We start from the raw sequence: 19,099 nt of genomic DNA, 5'->3' as shown, positions 1-19,099 counted from the left end.
AATATATCCCTGGTGGTGGGGTCCGTTTGGAGGTGGCGGAAATGACGGCGGATGATACGCTGTATATAGAGATTGGTGGGGTGGTAGGTGAGGACTAGTGGGGATCTGTCCTGGTGGCGGTTGGAGGGGCGGAGCTCAAGGGCGGAGGAGTGGGAAGTGGAGGAGATTCGGTGGAGGGCATCGTCGACCATGTCTGGGGGGAAATTGCCGTCTTTGAAGAAGGAGGCCATCTGGGTTGTACGGTATTGGAACTGGTCCTCCTGGGAGCAGATGCGGCGGAGACGAAGGAATTGGGAATATGGGATGGTGTTTTTACAGGGGGCAGGGTGGGAGGAGGTGTAGTCTAGGTAGCTGTGATGCAAAACTTGCGCCCATACCTCCCCCCTTACTTCCCTCCAAGGCCCCAAGGGATACTTCCATATCCGCCACAAATTCACCTGCACCTCCACACACATCATCTATTGCATCCGCTGCACCCGATGTTGCCTCCTCTATATTGGGGAGATAGGCCGGCTACTTGCGGAACGTTTCAGAGAACACCTCTGGGAAACCCAGACCAACCAATCCAACCACCCCGTGGCTCAACACTTCAACTCCCCCTCCCACTTCACCAAGGACATGCAGGTCCTTGGACTCCTCCATCGCGAGACCATGGCAACACGATGGTTGGAGGAAGAGCGCCTCATCTTCAGCCTAGGAACCCTCCAACCATAAGGGATGAACTTTGATTTCTCCAGTTTCCTCATTTCCCCTCCCCCCACCTTGTCTCAGTCAAATCCCTCGAACTCAGCACCGCCTTCCTAACCTGCAATCTTCTTCCTGACCTCTCTGCCCCCACCCCACTCCGGCCTATCACCCTCACCTTGACCTCCTTCCACCTATTGCATTTCCAACGCCCCTCCCCCAAGTCCCTCCTCCCGACCTTTTATCTTAGCCTGCTGGACACACTTTCTTCATTCCTGAAGAAGGGCTTATGCCCGAAACGTCGATTCTCCTGCTCCTTGGATGCTGCCTGACCTGCTGCGCTTTTCCAGCAACACATTTTCAGTACAGAGGAGGTTCACTAGATTGATTCTGGAGTTGAGGCTGCTGGTTTATGAGGAGAGACTGAGTAGATTGGGATTATATTCATTGAAATTTAGAAGAATGAGGGGGGAAGTCTTACAGAAACGTATAAAATTATGAAGGGAATAGATAAGATAGAAGTAGAGAGGATGTTTCCACTGGCAGGTAAAACTAGGACAAGAGGGCATAGCCTCAAAATTAGGGGGAGCAGATTTAGGACTAAATTGAGAAGGAACTTCTTCACCCAGAGGGTTGTGGATCTATGGAATTCCCTGCCCAGTGAAGTAGTTGACACTCCTTCAGTAAACATTTTTAAAGCTAAGATAGTTTTTTTTGAACAATAAAGGAATTAAGGAATTTGGTGAGAGGGCGGGTAAGTGGAGCTGAGTTTACGAAAAGATCAGCCATGATCTTATTGAATGGTGGAGCAGGCTCAGTGGGCTTCGGATGCTGCCTGAATTGCTGTGCTCTTCCAGCACCACTGATCCAGAATCGATGGGCCAGATGGCCTACTCCTGCTCCTAGTACTTCGTTCTTAGTTAGACATGGTCATTGAATCTATGAAAGGGTGTCACTTATTGGGCCTGCTGCTTGGATGCCCTTGATGAGCTGGTGATGAGTCCCTTCCTTGAACTGCAGTGGTCTACATGAATAAATACTTTGGTTCTGTTCCAATGGCGTGTTAGAAGTTTCAGGGACACCATGTCACTATGGGCCTGAAACTGGATAAGGAAAGCCGTGATCTTTCCCCAGAGAGAAGGTCAGGCAGGATTTCATGACAATCTAGTCATTACACAGTCACCATTACCAACACTAGCTTTTAATTGAACATTTGATTGATTGGTTGTGTTTAAATTAACCAACTGAAATGGGAAACGAGCTGACATCAGCAGCTCAGAACACTGGATTACTAATTCAGTAACTGAATCATACTGTGCTGAGGTCGTGGTGCACAGATTTACCGGAGATTAAATCTTCCTAATCTCAAAGAGTTTAAACAATGTTGTGGAACAATTCCATCAAACAAGAAGCCAGAAGGTACACATTCAAGGTCAGAGAGGTTCAAATGTACTTTTTAAATAAACTTAGTGTGAGCTGACAAATTGAAGTGATTTGTCAGAGGGATTGTAGCAGAAAATAGAATGATCAGTCTCCAATGAAGCAGAGGCAGTGAAAAGCAAACAGTGACATGTCTGTCTTTGCAGGGAATGGGAGGGGGATGAGGTTGGGGAAGGTTGTCCTCAGCAGGAATATCTGACTGGCAAGCTTCCCTTTAATGAGTGAGAACTGAGCTGTGGGGGGGTGGAGGGGGGGGTGGGGGTTGGCATGTAAACATGAATCCTAATCTCAAATACACGCCACTGAGGTACAACAACCGAGTCCATGTGGCTAAGGTTGTGTTGGCATTATGGGTTTTCTACAGGAGAGAGGGTGCACTCTGAGAGATTCTGAGTGTGTTACAAGTTGGCGTTGAGTAAAGTAATGGTTCTGAGAGAGTTAATGTTGAAGTTACATTAAGATCCGACCAGTCTGACTATGTCACTTAGCCTAGAGTTGGAAAAGAATCATAGAACCCCTCCAGTGCAGGAAGAGACTATTTGGCCCATCTAGTCTGCACTGATCCTCTGAAGAACATCCCACCCTATACCTGTAACTCCACATTTCCCAAATCCACCTAACCTGCACATCTTTGGAATGTGGGAGGAAACCAGAGCACCGGCAGAAACACACGTAGACATGGGGAGAATGTGCAAACTCCACACAGATAGTTACCTGAAGGTGGGATCAAATCCAGGTTCCTGGCACTGTGAGGTAGCAGTACTAACCACTGAGCCAGCGTGCCACCCAGTCCCTATGGACACTGACATATCATCTCTGACACTTATTAGTCTTCATGATTATACCTCGCCAGTCAACGTGACTTGTGGCTGTTGCTACTGTGCAATAAACCAAGTATCAGATAAGTTGAGAAGTTAAGAAGAACAATGAGGGATCTTATAGAAACTGCTAAAATTCCAACAGACTCGACAGGATGAATGCAGAAACAATGTTCCCAATGACCAGAGAGTCCAGAAGCAGGGGGTCACAGTATAAGGAGTACAGGGTAGGCCATTTATGGGAGAAATGTCTTCACCCAGACTGCAGTGAGCCTGTGGAATTCTCTATCTTCAACTTGTTACACCAACTTGTAGAACATCTCAGACCACATTCTGACAAAATGAAAGCCGTTGAGGACAAAACGTTAAAAGTTTTCAGGAAGAAGTTAGATCCATTTCTTAGACAGAAATTGACCAACGGGTATGGGGAGAAAGCAGGAACAGGGGATTGAGCTGGATAATCAGTCACAATCATGCTGAAAAGCAGAGTAGGTTCAAAGAACTGAATATCTACTCTTGCTTTTACTTTGTATGTTGCAAATGTCTTGGCTTATTAAGACTCAATCGTGGTTTACACAGCTGATTAGATAGACTCCTGAACCCAGCATAGATTTCTACTCACTGCTTGCTTTTTGTTCCTGTTATATTGTCCCACCAGGGGTGATCTAGTTTGTTTATGGATTTAGTTTAAAGAATATAAAGGAAGATTGGTATCAGCTTTCTAGCCTAAACAGAAGTCAGAAGTTGCTCCCGCAACTAGAAAGCTCTATCTTTGGGGTCTCCTTAGCCCATGAGCCACCCAATGATAACTTGACCGAATATCTGGTCCTGAGAGCATTTCTGATTGATAGTTATGCTACTCCCATAAATCTCTATTTTGTTCGAGCAGAACAACAGTATTTGCAAATGGCACCTTGAGAATTCGGAACATAAGCCGAATGGATGAAGGAAAATACACCTGTTTTGCAGAGAATTCCAAGGGAAAAGCAAACAGCACAGGCATCGTGTCAGTCAGAGGTCAGTCGATTTTTTCCAGTCACTAAATGAAACTCCAGAAAACCTCATTTCTCTTTCCGAATGTTTACACACATTCTGGCAATCTCTTCCCTCTCAATCTCCGTTACATCCTTTTTGCATCCTCCTTTCTTGACTCATTTTTCTGTTCCTCCTATATTTTTACAGACGCCACAAAGATTACTCTTGCTCCATCCAACGCTGATATCAACCTTGGTGAAGATGTTGTGTTGCAGTGCCATGCAAGTCACGATCCCACCATGGACCTCACGTTCACCTGGTCAGTCAATGACTCTCCTATAGACTTTGACCTAATGGGGGAGCACTTCCATCGTGTTTCAATGGTGAGTACGCTTTCAAATTCTTTCCTGGCTTCACTCGTCATTGTTAGTACAACTTCCTCCAACTCTGCAGCTGTCCTGGAAGTTTGCTTTCATCTGATTCTGGCATCTTGTCCAAGCCCCATTTTAATCAGCCCCCCAAATGCAGCTTACCTTTAGCTGCCCTGAGGCCCTAAACTCTGGAATTCCCTCCTTAACTCTTTCCATCTCTAGCTCCGCTTCCTGCTTCTTTAAGTCAGAGACAAAAAAAGGAGGCTGGAAGAACACAGCAATCCAGGCAGCATCAGGAGGTGGGGAGATCGACGTTTTGGGTATAACTCTTCTTCTGGACTGGGCTGAATTATAGGAAGGATGTTGAAGCATTGGAAAGGGTGCAGAGTAGATTTACCAGGATGTTGCCTAGTATGGAGGGAAACTCTTATGAGGAAAGGCTGCGGGGCTGGCTGTTTTTGTTAGAGAAAAGAAGGTTAAGAGGTGACTTAATTGACGCATATGGGCGGCATGTGGGCAGCATGTTGGCACAGTGGTTAGCACTGCTGCCTCACAGTGCCAGAGACTCGGGTTCAATTCCCGCCTGTGTGGAGTTTGCACATTCTCCCTGTGACTGCGTGGGTTTCCTCTGGGTGCTCTGGTTTCTTCCCACAGTCCAAAAATGTGCAGGTTAGGTGAACTGGCCATGCTAAATTGCCCATAGTGTTAGGTGAAGGGGTAAATGTAGGTCTGGGTGGGTTGCTAATCCGAGGGTCAGAGTGGACTTGTTGGGCTGAAGGGCCTGTTTCCACACTGTAAGTAATCTAATTATACAAGATGATCAGAGAATTAAATAGGGTGGACAGTGAGAGCCTTTTTCCTCAGATAGTCATGGCTAGCACAAGGGGTCATAGCTTTGAATTGAAGGGTGATACTCGCTAACTTTAAGGGCATTTAATGGTCATTGGATAAACTTATGGATGATAGTAGAATAGTCTAGGATAGATGGGCTTTAGATTGGTTTCACAGGCCGGCGCAACATCGAGGGCATTTTATGTTCTAAGTCAGCCTTTAAAATCTACCTCTGACTGAGCTTTTGATTACTTACTCTAATATCTCTTCATGTTCTTCAATGTCAAGTGATAATTGGCAATGCTCATGTGAAACAACTTGGGATGGTTGCTGCATTAAGAAAGCTACAGGAATCCAGGTTGTTGTTGGTTGCCTGGAAATGAAAGAAATATAATTTCAGCAAAAATATTGTCGCTTTGTGGAAAGCTGGATCCCTAAATATGAATATTTAATGAACATCAGCATTAATGTACATAATGCACAACAGAACAATAAGTAAAATATTTAGAACTTTGCCAATCAATCATTTATTCAGCAACAGAATAATCTAGGTTAGTGCAATGCTTTTCTGTAAAAACACACTTAACATTAATAAGATAGATTTTCAAATATCTAATTGGACTATAGCACTAGATAGCATTATACCTTCAAAAAATGACTCCTGGGGTAGAATTAAAAGTCATATAGAGTCATAGACTTATAGCGATGTACAGCATGGAAACAGACCCTACGGTCCAACCCAGCCATGCCGACCAGATATCCCAACCCAGTCTAGTCCCACCTTCCAGCACCGAGCCCATATCCCTCCAAACCCTTCCTATTCATATACCCATCCAGATGCCTTTTAAATGCTGTAATTGTACCAGCCTCCACCACATCCTCTGGCAGCTCATTCCACACACACACCACCCTCTGTGTGAAAAAGTTGAACCTTAGGTCTCTTTTATATCTTTCCCCTCCCACCGTAAACCTATGCCCTCTAGTTCTGGGCTCCCTGACCCCAGGGAAAAGACTTTGTCTATTTATCCTATCCATGCCTCTCATAATTTTATAAACCTCTATAAGGTCACCTCTTAGCCTCTGACACTTCAGGGAAAACAGCCCCAGCCTGTTCAGTCTCTCCCTATAGCTCAAATCCTCCAACCCTGGCAACATCCTTGTAAATCTTTTCTGAACCCTTTCAAGTTTCATAACATCTTTCGATAGGAAGGAGACCAGAATTGCACACAATATTCCAACCTAACCAATGTCCTGTACAGCCGCAACATGACCTCCCAACTCCTGTACTCAATACTCTGACCAATAAAGGATAGCATACCAAACGCCTTCTTCACTATTCTGTCTACCTGCGACTCCACTTATGGAGAAAGACAAATTGATTTGGAACAGTCAGCATGGATTTGTGAAGGAAATGTCACACAGACTTGCTGGAGTTTTTTTAAGAGATCGCAGTGTAAAGGTAAGAGTGTTGATTTGGTGTACATGGATTTCCAAAAGGCACTTGACACAATGCCAAACAGCAGGCCTGTGAGGAAAGTTATAGCTCATGAGGTAAACTGGACAAAGCAACATACTGAGGGATAGAAAGCAATATTAGATGTGCAAGGGTAAATGGATATTTTCTTGGGCAAGATAAGGGTTTGTAGTGCAGTTCCCTGGGGGCTAGTGCTGGGACCCTTGATCATCCTGATATATGTAAATGATCCAATTCATGGTGTGAGGAGGCCAATTTCAAACCTTGCGGACAAAACTAGACTTGTGGGAATTGCAAACTGCAAGGAGAACAGTGTGAAAGTTCGGAAGTTGAGAAGTTGGTGAATGGCAGATGAAGTTCAATGCAGAGAAGTGTGAGGTGATGCATTTTGGTAGGAAGGACATGCAGAGATAGTATGAAATAAAGGGTATGATTCTAAAGGGTGTGTAGGAGTAGAGAGATCGCGGATATATATGTAAGTGATTAAAGGTGCATGATATTAGGAAGAACTGTTATTAAAATATGCAGTTTTCTAGGCTTCACAAATAGGGGCACAGAGTACAAGAGCAGGGATATATGATGTGGTCACTTTACTGATCAAAGCAATTTGTCGTCTAGACAAGTGCAATGGGAAAGCAGAACCTGGGAGGAACTGGTAACACTAGCTAGAAGGGGCTGTCTTACAATTGTGTGTCTGTCCTTGTCACCTCCAATTGGAGTGACTAGAGGAAACTGGTGTCACTCTTTGAATGATACGGGAGGAGTCACTTGTGCCACTGTCTTATGGATATTGAGGTGTTTCTATCTTTCTACACACAGCGGGAAACAATTGGAGATCTCAAGATAACCAATGTACAGCTGAAACATTCTGGAATATATACATGCACTGCCCAGACAGTGGTGGACAGTGCCTCTGCGTCTGCAATGCTGGTTGTGAGAGGTGAGCTCCCTTACACTGAATTACTACAGTATTTGCAATATACTAACCGGGCTATTCAGCTCCAATTGGTTTATCGAGATTTACATGTTCTCCAAAAGCCTCCTTCCATCTTTTGTCATTTAACCCAATCAGCACACTTCAATTTCTTACTCCCTCGTTCCTTTACTTTGCTTCCTCTGTTTACCTCAACTACTGCCTGGAGTGAAAATGGGAAAATTAGTGCAGATGCTTAAAATTATGAAGGGCTTTGCTAGAGTAATTAACCTGAAACTGTTTCCATTGTAATCAGATTTAACGTCGTTGGCAAGAAGTCCTTTAGGCTGTGCACTGTTGCAGTCAGGAGTGCACTGCCTCAAAGGATGGTGAAGGAGGATTCAAGTTACTAAATGGAATTTGATTGGGACAGAGCTTTGCATGATCCATTGGAAAGAGCAGGGATGTAGACACTTTTTCCAAGAGTCATCGCAGGCATGATGGACCAACTGGCCTCCTGCTGAGGTTAAAAGATTGGGTGATTTATAAAAAAGGAGGGAAAAATGAAGTGTCATAGAGTTATACACCACGGAAACAGATCTTTCAGTCCAACTTATCCGTACTGACCAGATATCCTAAGCTGATCTAATTCTATTTGCCAGCATTTGGTCCATATCCCTCTAAACCCTTCCTATTCATATACCCATCCAGGTGCCTTTTAAATGTTGTAATTGTACCTGCTCCATCAATTCCTCTGACAGCTCATTTCGTATACACACACACCACCTTTTCTGTGAAAGAGTTACCCCTCAGGTCCTTTCCCCTCTCACCTTAAAGGTATTCCCTCTAGTTGTGGATTCCCCTACCCTGGGAAAAAGACCTTGGCTATTCGCTCTCTCCATGCCCTTCATGATTTATAAACCTCTATAAGGTCACCCCTCAGCCTCCGATGCTCCAGGGAAAACAGCCCCAGCCAATTCGGCCTCTCCCTATAGCTCAAACCCTCCAACCCTGGCAACGTCCTTGTAAATCCTTTCTGAACCCTTTCAAGTTTCACAATATTGTTCCCTCAGCAGGGAGACCAGACTTGTACACAGTATTCCAAAAGTGGCCTGACCAATGTCCTGTACAGCTGCAACATGACCTCCCAACTCCTATACTCTGACCAATACAGGCAAGCGCGCCATATGCTTTCTTTACTATCCTGCCTACCTGCAACTCCATTTTCAAAGAACTATGCACCTGCACCCCTAAGTCTTTTTGTTTGACAACACCTTTAATGCCCTACCATTAACTGCAAATCCTACCCTAGTTTGCCTTACCAAAATGCACCGCCTCACGTTTATCTAAATTAAACTCCATCTGCCACTCTTCGGCCCATTGCTGCATCTGATCAAGGGAGTGCAGGGATTAGAAACTGAGCACAGATCAAACCAGTGGGGTGAGTGGATGGTTGTCTGTGACATGAATGGACAGGCTGGCTCTCAGTCTGCTGCTTATTAAAACAGCTCGACATTTAAATCACCGGGGACCTGGGACTTGATTTTCGTTTTTTTTAATTGATATTGGACTGATGTACATGAATCTTTCCAGCCTCCCTTGTTAATTACAGCTCTTTTTGATGCAAAAAATGTCACAGAGTTGTGACATATAATCAGCCGCATGCAGATAAAGGGCTGGTTACTTCCGTGAGAGCTAAACCCTCAAGGTCCAACCAACAGCTGGTGTGACAGATGTTTCCATAAGCTTTCAGGGTCACAAAGGCCCCTTTCATCAAATAATTAAAGGGGAAAGGGAAACCTTGGGAATTGCTTTTCATTCCAATCATTCTCTGAAGCTTTGTTTTATTGAAGAGAACAAGACAAAAACAAGATTTGATTGGGGTCTTTTTTTCTGCAAATGTCAACTGTCTTGCCAGCCTACAGGACTTCACAATGGGTGGGCGGGTTCATTGCCATGGTTACTTTGAGAAGACATGTTCCAATGTTTGTACTGAGGTTACCCTCAGCTCTGCACATGCTCCTGACACTGGGCTGCCAACTCCGCAGGATCATCTGGGAGTCAACAGGATTGAAAGAATAATGTCTTGTGGCACGTACAGTTCAGGAAGGAATCCCAGAATAAATAATCCCAGTATTAATTAAGGAGAGCCGTTACAGATTTGTTAAAGGCACGGTGGCTCAATGGTTAAGGCTGCTGCCTCACAGTGTCAGGGACCCAGTTCACATTCCAGCCTTGGGCCACTGTCTGTGTGGAGTTTGCACATTCTCCCTGTGTCTGCATGGGTTTTCTCTCACAGTCCAAAAATGTACAAGTTAGGTGGATTGGCCATGCTAAATTACCCATTATGTTCGGGATGGGTAGGTTAGGTGCATGGGGAATGCATGTTAAGATTAGAGTGGTGCTGGAAAAGCACAGCAGGTCAGGCAGCATCCGAGGAGCAGGAAAATCAATGTTTCGGGCAAAAGTCCTTCATCAGAAGCTTGGGGAATGTATGGTAATGGTAGGGTGTTAAAAGGAGTGTTATCAAACAAAGAGACTTTGGGGTGCAGATGCGCGGTTCCTTGAAAGTGGATTTGCAGGTAGACAGGGTGGTAAAGAAGGCATTTGGCGCACTTACCTTTATTGGTCACAACATTGAGTATAGGAGTTGGCATAACATGATGCACCTGTACAGAACATTGGTCAGGGTTACAGGGAATATGGTAGGTGTCTGAGTGGGATGTTCTTCAGAGGGTCAGTTTGGACTTATTCGGCTGAATGGCCTGTTTCCACACTTTATAGATTTGGTTTTTTGTTTGCTTAAAGCACGTGGAATGAAAGGGAGCTTGGGTATGGAGTTGGCTGAAGAACAGAAAGTGGAGAGTCGCAGAGACGGTTCTGGACAAGGTTATAATAATATGTTCCCCTGGGGGCGACTGCTTTTCTTGGCTGACATTAATAAACTAAGTAGGCGTGCAGGATACAATTTCACATTCGCTGAGCACACAAAACATGGAAATATTGTGAACTATGAGCAGGGTGATGATAAAATGAAAGAAGACATAAGCAGGCTGGTGAGACACTCTTGCATTATGGTGAGAGGTTAATTTAATGCAGAGAAGTCTGGAGTGTTGCAATTTGTTAGCAAGAATGAGGAGAGGCAATGTAAAGGGTACAATTTTAAAGGTTGCAGGAGCACAGAGAGCTGGGGGTATACCTATTAATGAACCAATGATGTGTCCCATGAGAAAGGGGGTTTAAAAAGCCACTGTCGCCTAAACAAAAGCTTTAAAAGAAATTTAAGTTAAAATGTGATTTTGTAGAAGCCCTATAGTGTGAAAGCAAGCCATTTGGCCCATCAAGTCAACACTGACCCTCTGAAGAGTATTCTACCCAGATACCACCATCCCCCTCGTTTACCCTCCCCCCCCCTCCAATTTCTGTAATCCTGCATTTCCCATGAGGGGGGGGGCAAGTTGGGTAAAGCTTTCAAAAGCAAGGATTTTATAGTGAACCTTTAAAACTCATTGGTTCAGCATCAACTGGAAGATTGTGTCTAACTTTATATACCAAGAACGTTTTAAGACATTAGAGAGGGTGCAGAGGTGATTCACAAGGATGGTTTCAGGGATGAGAAATTTCACTCATGTGGATAGATTGCTAAGACTGATGATGTTCATCTTCGATGATAGAGCAGATTTGATGAGAGATGTTCAAAATCATGAGGGTTTTGGACTGTGTGTATAGGGAAAAAATGTTCCCATAAAATACAGGAGCAGAAATTAGACCATTCAGCCCATCAAGTCTGCTCTGTCATTCCATCATGACTGACGAGTTTCTCAACCCCAATCTCCCGCTTTCTCCCCATAACCCTTGATCCCTTGGTATTCAAGACCCTGTCTCTCTCAGTCTAAAATATACTCAATGACCTGACCTCAACAGCATTCTGTGGCAAAATAAACAAGAGTCAGAGAACAAGCGTTTAAGGTGATTAGCAAAAGAAACAAAAGCGACAAGGAAGAATTTTATTTTTGCAGTGAGTGTTCGGGATCTGGAATATCTGAGAATGTGGTGGGGGTAACTTCAGTCAAGTCCTTCAAATGACCATTGTCTATTGTGAAAGGATTTACAGGGGTTTACAGTAGAAGTTTGGGAATAGACGAGGTGCTGTGGCAGAGAGCCACAATGGATACAATGACCCGAATGAACTTTATGTGCTGTAGCCATTCCAGGAAAAGTTTTAAAAGAATCAATTTAAAAAATTAAATTTTGCTTACATTTTTGAGCTCCTCCGTTTATGAGTGTTAAAACTCTTGGAGCGTAGTTAGAGAGAAAGGCTATTTGACGGATATTCAATCAATCTTCCAATTATGTAGTGGAGAGTGCTTCTGCTCTCCCATTGGCTTATGGGAGGGGGCTGGCTGTGGTGATGCACCTATTGCATGTCCAATGAGCTGGGGCAGTTGGTAACACAGTCAAATCTCCAAACAGATCTAGGAAATCTTGATGCCAATCCAGACCATGCAACTACCCATTGGTAACACAAGAGCATAAGACATCGAAGCAGAAGGAGGCCACTCAGTCCATTGCGTCTGCTCTGCCACTCAGTGAGATCTAATAGTCCTCAACTGTACTTTCCTGCCTTTTCCCCATAACCCATGATTCCCTTACTGATTAAAAATCTACTTCTCTCAGCCTTGAAGAAACTTAATGACCCAGCCTCAACAGCCCTCTGTGGTAAAGAATTCCACAGATTCACTGAGAGAAGAAATTCCTCATCATCTCTATCTTAAGTGGGTCACTCCTCACTCTGAGATTATGCCTTCAGGTCTCCCACGAGGAGAAATAACCTTTCTGCACCTGCTCTGTCAACCCCCTAAAGAATGTTATCTATTTGAATAAGGTCTCCTGTTATTTTCCGAAACTCCAATAAGTACAGTCCCAATTACTCTACCCCTCCTCAGAACAAAATCCCTTTTTACCTGGAGTCAACCAAGTGAACCTTCTCTGGACTGTCTCCAGTGGATAAGGACCCCAAAACTGTTCACAGTGTTCCCACTGTGGTCTGACTTGTATTTTGAATAATATCAGCAAAACTTCTCAACTTTAATAATCCATTTCCTTTGAAATAAAGGTCAACATTCAATGAACCTTCCCTGTTACCCACTTAATGTTATGATTCATGCATGAGGATATCCCCAAATCCCTCTACCAACAGATTTCTGCAGTTGTTCCCCATTTAAATAATATTCAGCTCTTCTGTTCTTCCTGTCAGAATGCGTATCTCCCCATTTCCCCACTTGGACATGGTTCAAGAACAACTAGGGAAGTTTGTTTTTAATGGGATTCAATTAATAATTCTGGAATTGACAGCTAGTCTCAGTGATGGTGACCATTATAACTACTACTAATTGTAAAAATCTGTCACTATTGTCTGTTATAAAAGAAAATCTGCTGTCCTTACCTGGTCTGGCCTACATATAATCCAGACCCACAGGAATGCTGTTAACTCTAAATGCCCTCTGAAATGGCCCTGGCAAGCTATTTGGTTCAAGGGTAAATAAGGATGGGTAACAAATTGGAACATGACATAGAGACATATGAATAAGCAATTCAGCTCTTCAAACTCACACCATAGAACATAGAACAATACAGCGCAGAACACGGCCCTTGGCCCTCGATGTTGCACCGACCTGTGAACTATTAGATTAGATTCCCTACAGTGTGGAAACAGGCCTTTCAGCCCAACAAGTCCACACTGACCCTCCGAAGAGTAACCCACCCAGACCCATTTCCCTCTGACTAATGTACCTAACACTATAGACAATTTAACATGGCCAATTCACCTGAACTGCACATCTTTAGACTGTGGGAGGTAACCGGAGGAAACCCACGCAGACACGGGGAGAATGTGCAAACTCCACACAGTCAGTCACCCGAGGCTGGAATTGAACCTGGGACCCTGGTGCTGTGAGGCAGCAGTGCTAACCACTGAGCCACCATGCCGCCCAACTATTCTCAGCTCGTCCCCCTACACTACCCCAAAATCATCCATGTGCTTATCTAAGAATTGTTTAAATCTCCCTAATGTGGCTGAGTTGACTACATTAGCAGGTAAAGCATTCCACACCACCATTTAACATGCTCCTGGCTGACCTTATCCTGGTCTCAGCTCCACTCTCTTGCCTGCTCTCCATAGCCCTTTATCCTGCTTTTCATTAGAAACATATTTATTTATTTATTGAACCTGTTGATTGATTCTATCTCCACTGCGCTCTGAGTTCCACAGACTCAAAACCCTCTGAGAGAAATAGTTTCTCCTCATCTTAGTTTGGAACCTACCTCCTCTGACTCTACAGATGTAGTTTTTTGAATGCATTCCGAGAATATCGGCATCACTGGCTGGGCCAGCATTTTCTGCCCTTCGCCAATTGCTTGTGGAGCAGTTAAGTGTCCATTATGTTGCAGTGGGTCTGGAGTTGCATGTAGGATGGCAGATTTTCAGCTGGGTTTTCCCAACAATTATTGTAACCATTGGACGCTAACTTCCAGATTTTAATTAAGTCAATTTCCACCAGCTACCATGGTGGAATTTGAACCTGGGAATTACCTGGATCTCTGGATTAATAGACTAGCACTAATATAAATAACTCTATCTCCTCCCCTTAAGTTAGGTTTTTAGAATAAAGAGTTGGTGTTGGTTCCAGACCAGATACAACTCCAGATTTGGTTGTTTCAGCAAAATGCAGTGAAGCTCATGTGTATCCGAGCCCCAGGAAGAAACTATTGCAGTTCCAGTTTGAAGTCCTGAGTGACATAACCCTATAGAGGTGTTAGACTCAGGAGGACTGCTATGAGCACGATATGAGAGGTACTTTGGACAATTTGAGAGGTACGAGGTTTGTTTTATGTGCTATATAAAAATCGTTTGTTTCTTATCGATTTGTAAAGGAGTATTTTGGGATTAATTGGACTTTACTTTCACAGTGTGTTTAAAACCTTTGAACTTGTACTAAACACAGAGGGTTTGGATTGTTCTATTTTATCTTTGTTTATTTTGTAAAAAAAATCTTCAGTTTTGATATTGAAGCAAAATCTATTGCATTGTGTGCTTTTGTTTCAGCAAGAGACCACTTCATTAAAACCAAATGAAGGAAAGTCATGATCTACCAAGCTAGGGCACTGTCTGGGATCTGACTTTTCCATTGATAACGGGTCAGTTGGGGCCAGTTTATAATGATGATGCAATTAAAACAAGCTATCAGAATTCGCAACCTAGTTATACACAAGCATTAAGATAAAAAATAAAGGCTAAAGTAATAACATGATTGCATAATTATGAATATTTCAGTATGCAAATAAATACAGCAGGCTGGAAAATGTGGGTTTCCAAAATTTACAGCATAAAAAGGAAAGGTCTACTTAATGTTGAATTTCGTTTGAAAGCACATAAATCACGTTTCATGAGGGTGAGTTCAAAATAATTGGCAAAAGAATTAGTGGGAAGGTGCAGCAAAATTTTCTGTTAATTTTTCAAGCAAACTAAAAATGTGATGTACTATTCCATTGCATCTTTCATGAAACAAAGAGATTTCAAAAGGGACTAATTTGCACAGTTATGGTACATAAATAGGGATTTGGGACCAAATTAAACAGCTATTTTAACAGATCAACAAACACATTATAAGCCTAATGGCCCATTTTTGTGCTGTAAGATTCTACAAACCTAAGGCTGACAAAAAAAAGAACATTGTAAATGCCAGATACCAAATATTTCACAGAGAAATGATAGGCTCATTGTTTCAGCCTGTTCCTGTGCAATTATACTTATTTCTTCCAACCCCAAAGTTAAATCTTCATTCCCCAACCACATTCTAGAAGATTATATTTTGTCTCTTGCTTGCATCCCAGTGCAGTTGTTCCAAGATATCTAATATCTTTTCCAATTCTAGATATGCTTGCATCAATGATTGTAAATTCTCATGCCTAAGCTCTGAAATGCCCCCCCCCTAAAATTCTCATTTTCATTTCCAAGTCCCTTATCATTCTCTATCCCTATATCCCCCTCCAGCATCACAACCCACCAAGCTCTCTGTGTTCCTCCAAGTTTGGCTTCTTGAGCACCTCCGATTGTAGTCATTCCCACCATTGGCTGCCAATGCATCTAGAAGTCTCCACTCTAAAACTTTCTGCCTATGAGAAATTCCTTAAAACCCACCTCTTTGTCCATATTTTTGGTCACCTAGCTTGATATATGCTGTTGTATCTCAGTGTCAAATTTTGTCTAGTAATTCTCTTGTCAAGAGGCTTTTGGACATTAAAGGCACTATATAAATGCAAGATATTGTTGTTTTCCAGGTCCACCCGGTCCTCCAGGAGGTGTTGTGGTGAAAGAAATTAACGATAGTTCGGTGCTGCTGAGTTGGAGCAGAGGCTATGATAACCACAGTCCAATTGGCAAGTACATAATACAAGCCAGGACATCACTCTCTGATGAATGGAAGACTGTCAGAACAGGTACAGCCAGCACTGTACTAGATATATTTTCCCTGTTTAAAGGCTTTGGGGGTGACGATACTATTTGTATTCATTTTTCAGAGACAAAGGCAAACGCGTTAATGTTTTATTAGTCACATTGTTAAGTTTGTTAATGTCTTTACTTAAGATTAGGAGAGACAGATGATGGTTATTAATTACATCCATAGAGGCAGGGCTGTTGTGGTGCTGTGATAATGTCTCTACCTCTGAACCTGAAGGTCTATCTCTGAAAAGGTTGATTAAAAGGAATCCACATGTAGGGGACAGCAGGGACAGTGGGTATGGGATGAAAGGTGTGAGGTTGAGGAAATCAATATGTTCTAAAAGAAAAGATACATCTCCTGTTTTCAGTCTTGTCCATTGGCTTGAAATCTATTAACCTTGGTTATAGAGGCAAATTCTCAGAAGAAATAAAATGTTACTGAATTTTAATTTTAATTTTAATTCAGGGAAAGGTGCACCCACACTTCCAGCTTTGGCAATCCAAAAAATATGAAGTTAATCATTTTTAGCAATGTTTCACACATGAGACTTTTAAATAGGTATTCGTCATATTATTTAAGGGAACGAAAAATAAAAGTTGTCCATTGACTTGGGAAACCAAGAAAATAAAAAAAAAGTATAGTTAAAAGCACTTTAGCAGCTGCAACACTGTCACTCATAGAAACCATGATGTAGAGGTGCCGTGTTGGACTGGGGTGGACAAAGTCAGAAGTCACATGACACCAGGTTATAGTCCAACAGGTTTATTTGAAACCACAAGCTTTCGGACCGCTGCTCCTTCGTCACTTCACCTCATGAAGGAGCAGTGCTCCAAAAAATTGTGACTTCAAATAAACCTGGTATCGTGTAACTTCTTACCAGTAGAAAAGGATGTCATGGAGAAAAATGTTATGGACTGACCTTGCCATTGTGAAGGAATTGTTGGAAAGAAAAGAGATTGCTAAATAAAACAGATTGAGACAAGCTATCAATTGTCAGATTATTTCACCTAGAAAAGTTCTAACCCGAAGAAATGATTAGATATCTTCAAAGTGGAGCAACTTGGGTTAAAATTAAAAAATGGGATAGTGTGTTATCAGAATACAGATGGTAATTTTGTCTTTAATCACTTTTGTATTATTTTTGCATGTGGAAAAAATTACTTGAAAAGAATTGGGAATACAGGATCTATTAATGATTGGTTGTGTTATACTGTGCAATGTGAAGGATGCATAAAACACATTTTGTTTTAAGTACTCATGAGAAGTCTGAAATTAAAAGTTGGAATTGAAACAAAAGAGGAGAATCTGATCCTTTTGCCTAATCTCTTAGGAGAATCATCTTTTTCAAGTTCTTCAATAACTGCAAAAAGATTACTACAGTTGCTGGAAAAGTATTGAAAACAAAAAATGCTGGAAATCGCAGCAGATCAGGCAGCATCTATGGATTTTATTTTTGTTTTCAGAAGATTAAGTTAGTCTCTTTTTTGTTTTTGATTGTACTTGTGGTGGTTTCATTTCTCATAAAGGGACTGCCAAGTCCACCCTCCACACTGTTGAGACTTCAAGTGCAAATGTGTTATGAATTTTCCCAGTGACTGCACCGTACTGCCAACAACCAGCATGGTTGTGGAGGTGGGGTGGAGAGAGATTACTGAAATCAATCATTTTAAATTCACCACAGCAAGATTTCTAGCTGATCCACACAAAAGACCAAAGCAAAATTTACCAGGAGCAGCTTGTTGGGAAAGTAGACCTTTCTTTTATCTGGAATAATTGGCTGTGGGTGGCAGTGCGGAGGAGGAGAATGCTGTTTGTTTTTTTTTTGTTCTGCTGGTGTTGCATCTCATGAAGATATTGAACTTTCAGATGCAGGAGAATGTTCAAGGATTCCCAGACCTCGGGCGAATGTGTGGGCTGAGGCAGCAAACCCAGCCTACACAGCACTCCCAGATTGCCTTACAGATTCCACACACTGAAGGTTAATCACCAGGCAACTGCTACAACCAAGAACCCAGAGAAAAATTAAAGGGCTTGCAGAATTAAGGGCAGTGAAAGACCCATTTATGTTCTAATTTTGTTTCAACACGTCATTTGATTTGAAAGCTATGGCTCAGTTTGTGCCCACTGAAGCCCCTCTCCAGATACATAATCCAAGGCTGGTTAGAGATAACGTGTAAAGGTATGGGGACAAAGCAAGAAATGAGCACTGGATAATGATGCTCAGTTGAAGCACTGGTGTAGATAGGATGACCTCCTTCTGTACAGTAACACTTCTGCAATAACCTTTTTTTTGTAATGTGTCAATGAGATTGTGGGTGTCATTGGCTGGGCCAGTGTTTATTGTCCACTCATATTTGCCCAAAGAGGCAACCACATTGCTGTGGGTCTGAAGTCAAAAGTAGACCAGACTTCCTTCCACAGAAGAAGTTAATGAATTGATTGGGTTGTACAACAATGGTTATGCATCCATGTTGAATTTGGGCAGCGTTGCAGAGCAGAAAGACCGAGAGATTCAGGTACATAATTCTTTGAAGTTTGCGTCACTGTAGACAGTGTGGTTAAGTAGTCATTTAGCATGCTTGCCTTCTTTGCTCAGACCTTTGAGTAAAGGAGTTGGGATGTCATATTGAGGTTGTACAGGACTTTGGTGAGGCCTCTTCCAGTGGGGATCACTGGTCCAGTGATGTTAGCACTACACCACCACCACCCCAGCAATGAGAGCAGGCCGCAATGTTGGAGTTGTGATTTTTCAGATGACACGTTAAACCAAGACCCCATCTGCCTGCTCAGATATAAAAGATCCCACTGATGCCAGACGAACAGGGGAGTTATCCCCAGTGTCCATTCCAATATTTATCCAGAATTATAAAAATAAATATCCGACCATCCTGAGGGATTTCGGCAGGGTAGATGTTTCCACTAGTCGGACTCTCTTGAACTCTCTTGGGATGTAGTTACAGAATAAGGGATGTTATTTTCAAAGTGAGATGTGAAGGAATTTCATCTCCCAGAGAGTAATGAATATCTGGGACTCTGTACCCTGGAGAGCTGTGGAGGTTAGATCACTGGTAGTATTTAAAAAGGAGGGC

General features: G+C 42.8%; 1 protein-coding gene across 2 annotated transcripts in view; it reads left to right on the top strand.

Moving 5' to 3' along the window:
- The window catches only part of cntn2 (contactin 2), a 234,604-nt gene that overhangs the window by 180,487 nt on the left and 35,018 nt on the right, over positions 1 to 19,099 (top strand). For both annotated transcript variants that reach the window (XM_043716479.2, XM_087973467.1), the window contains exons 12-15: positions 3,832 to 3,959; positions 4,125 to 4,300; positions 7,413 to 7,533; positions 15,847 to 16,005. In XM_043716479.2, coding sequence (XP_043572414.2) covers positions 3,832 to 3,959; positions 4,125 to 4,300; positions 7,413 to 7,533; positions 15,847 to 16,005 — 584 coding nt within the window. The remainder of the gene's footprint in view (positions 1 to 3,831; positions 3,960 to 4,124; positions 4,301 to 7,412; positions 7,534 to 15,846; positions 16,006 to 19,099) is intronic.

Source organism: Chiloscyllium plagiosum, unplaced genomic scaffold, assembly GCF_037043375.1.
Source record: "Chiloscyllium plagiosum isolate Xiang-an unplaced genomic scaffold, Cpla_swu_hap1 HiC_scaffold_26, whole genome shotgun sequence".
Taxonomy (NCBI): Eukaryota; Metazoa; Chordata; class Chondrichthyes; order Orectolobiformes; family Hemiscylliidae; genus Chiloscyllium; species Chiloscyllium plagiosum.
Note: the sequence above shows the minus strand (reverse complement) of the source record. Positions and strands in the feature narration are given on the sequence as shown.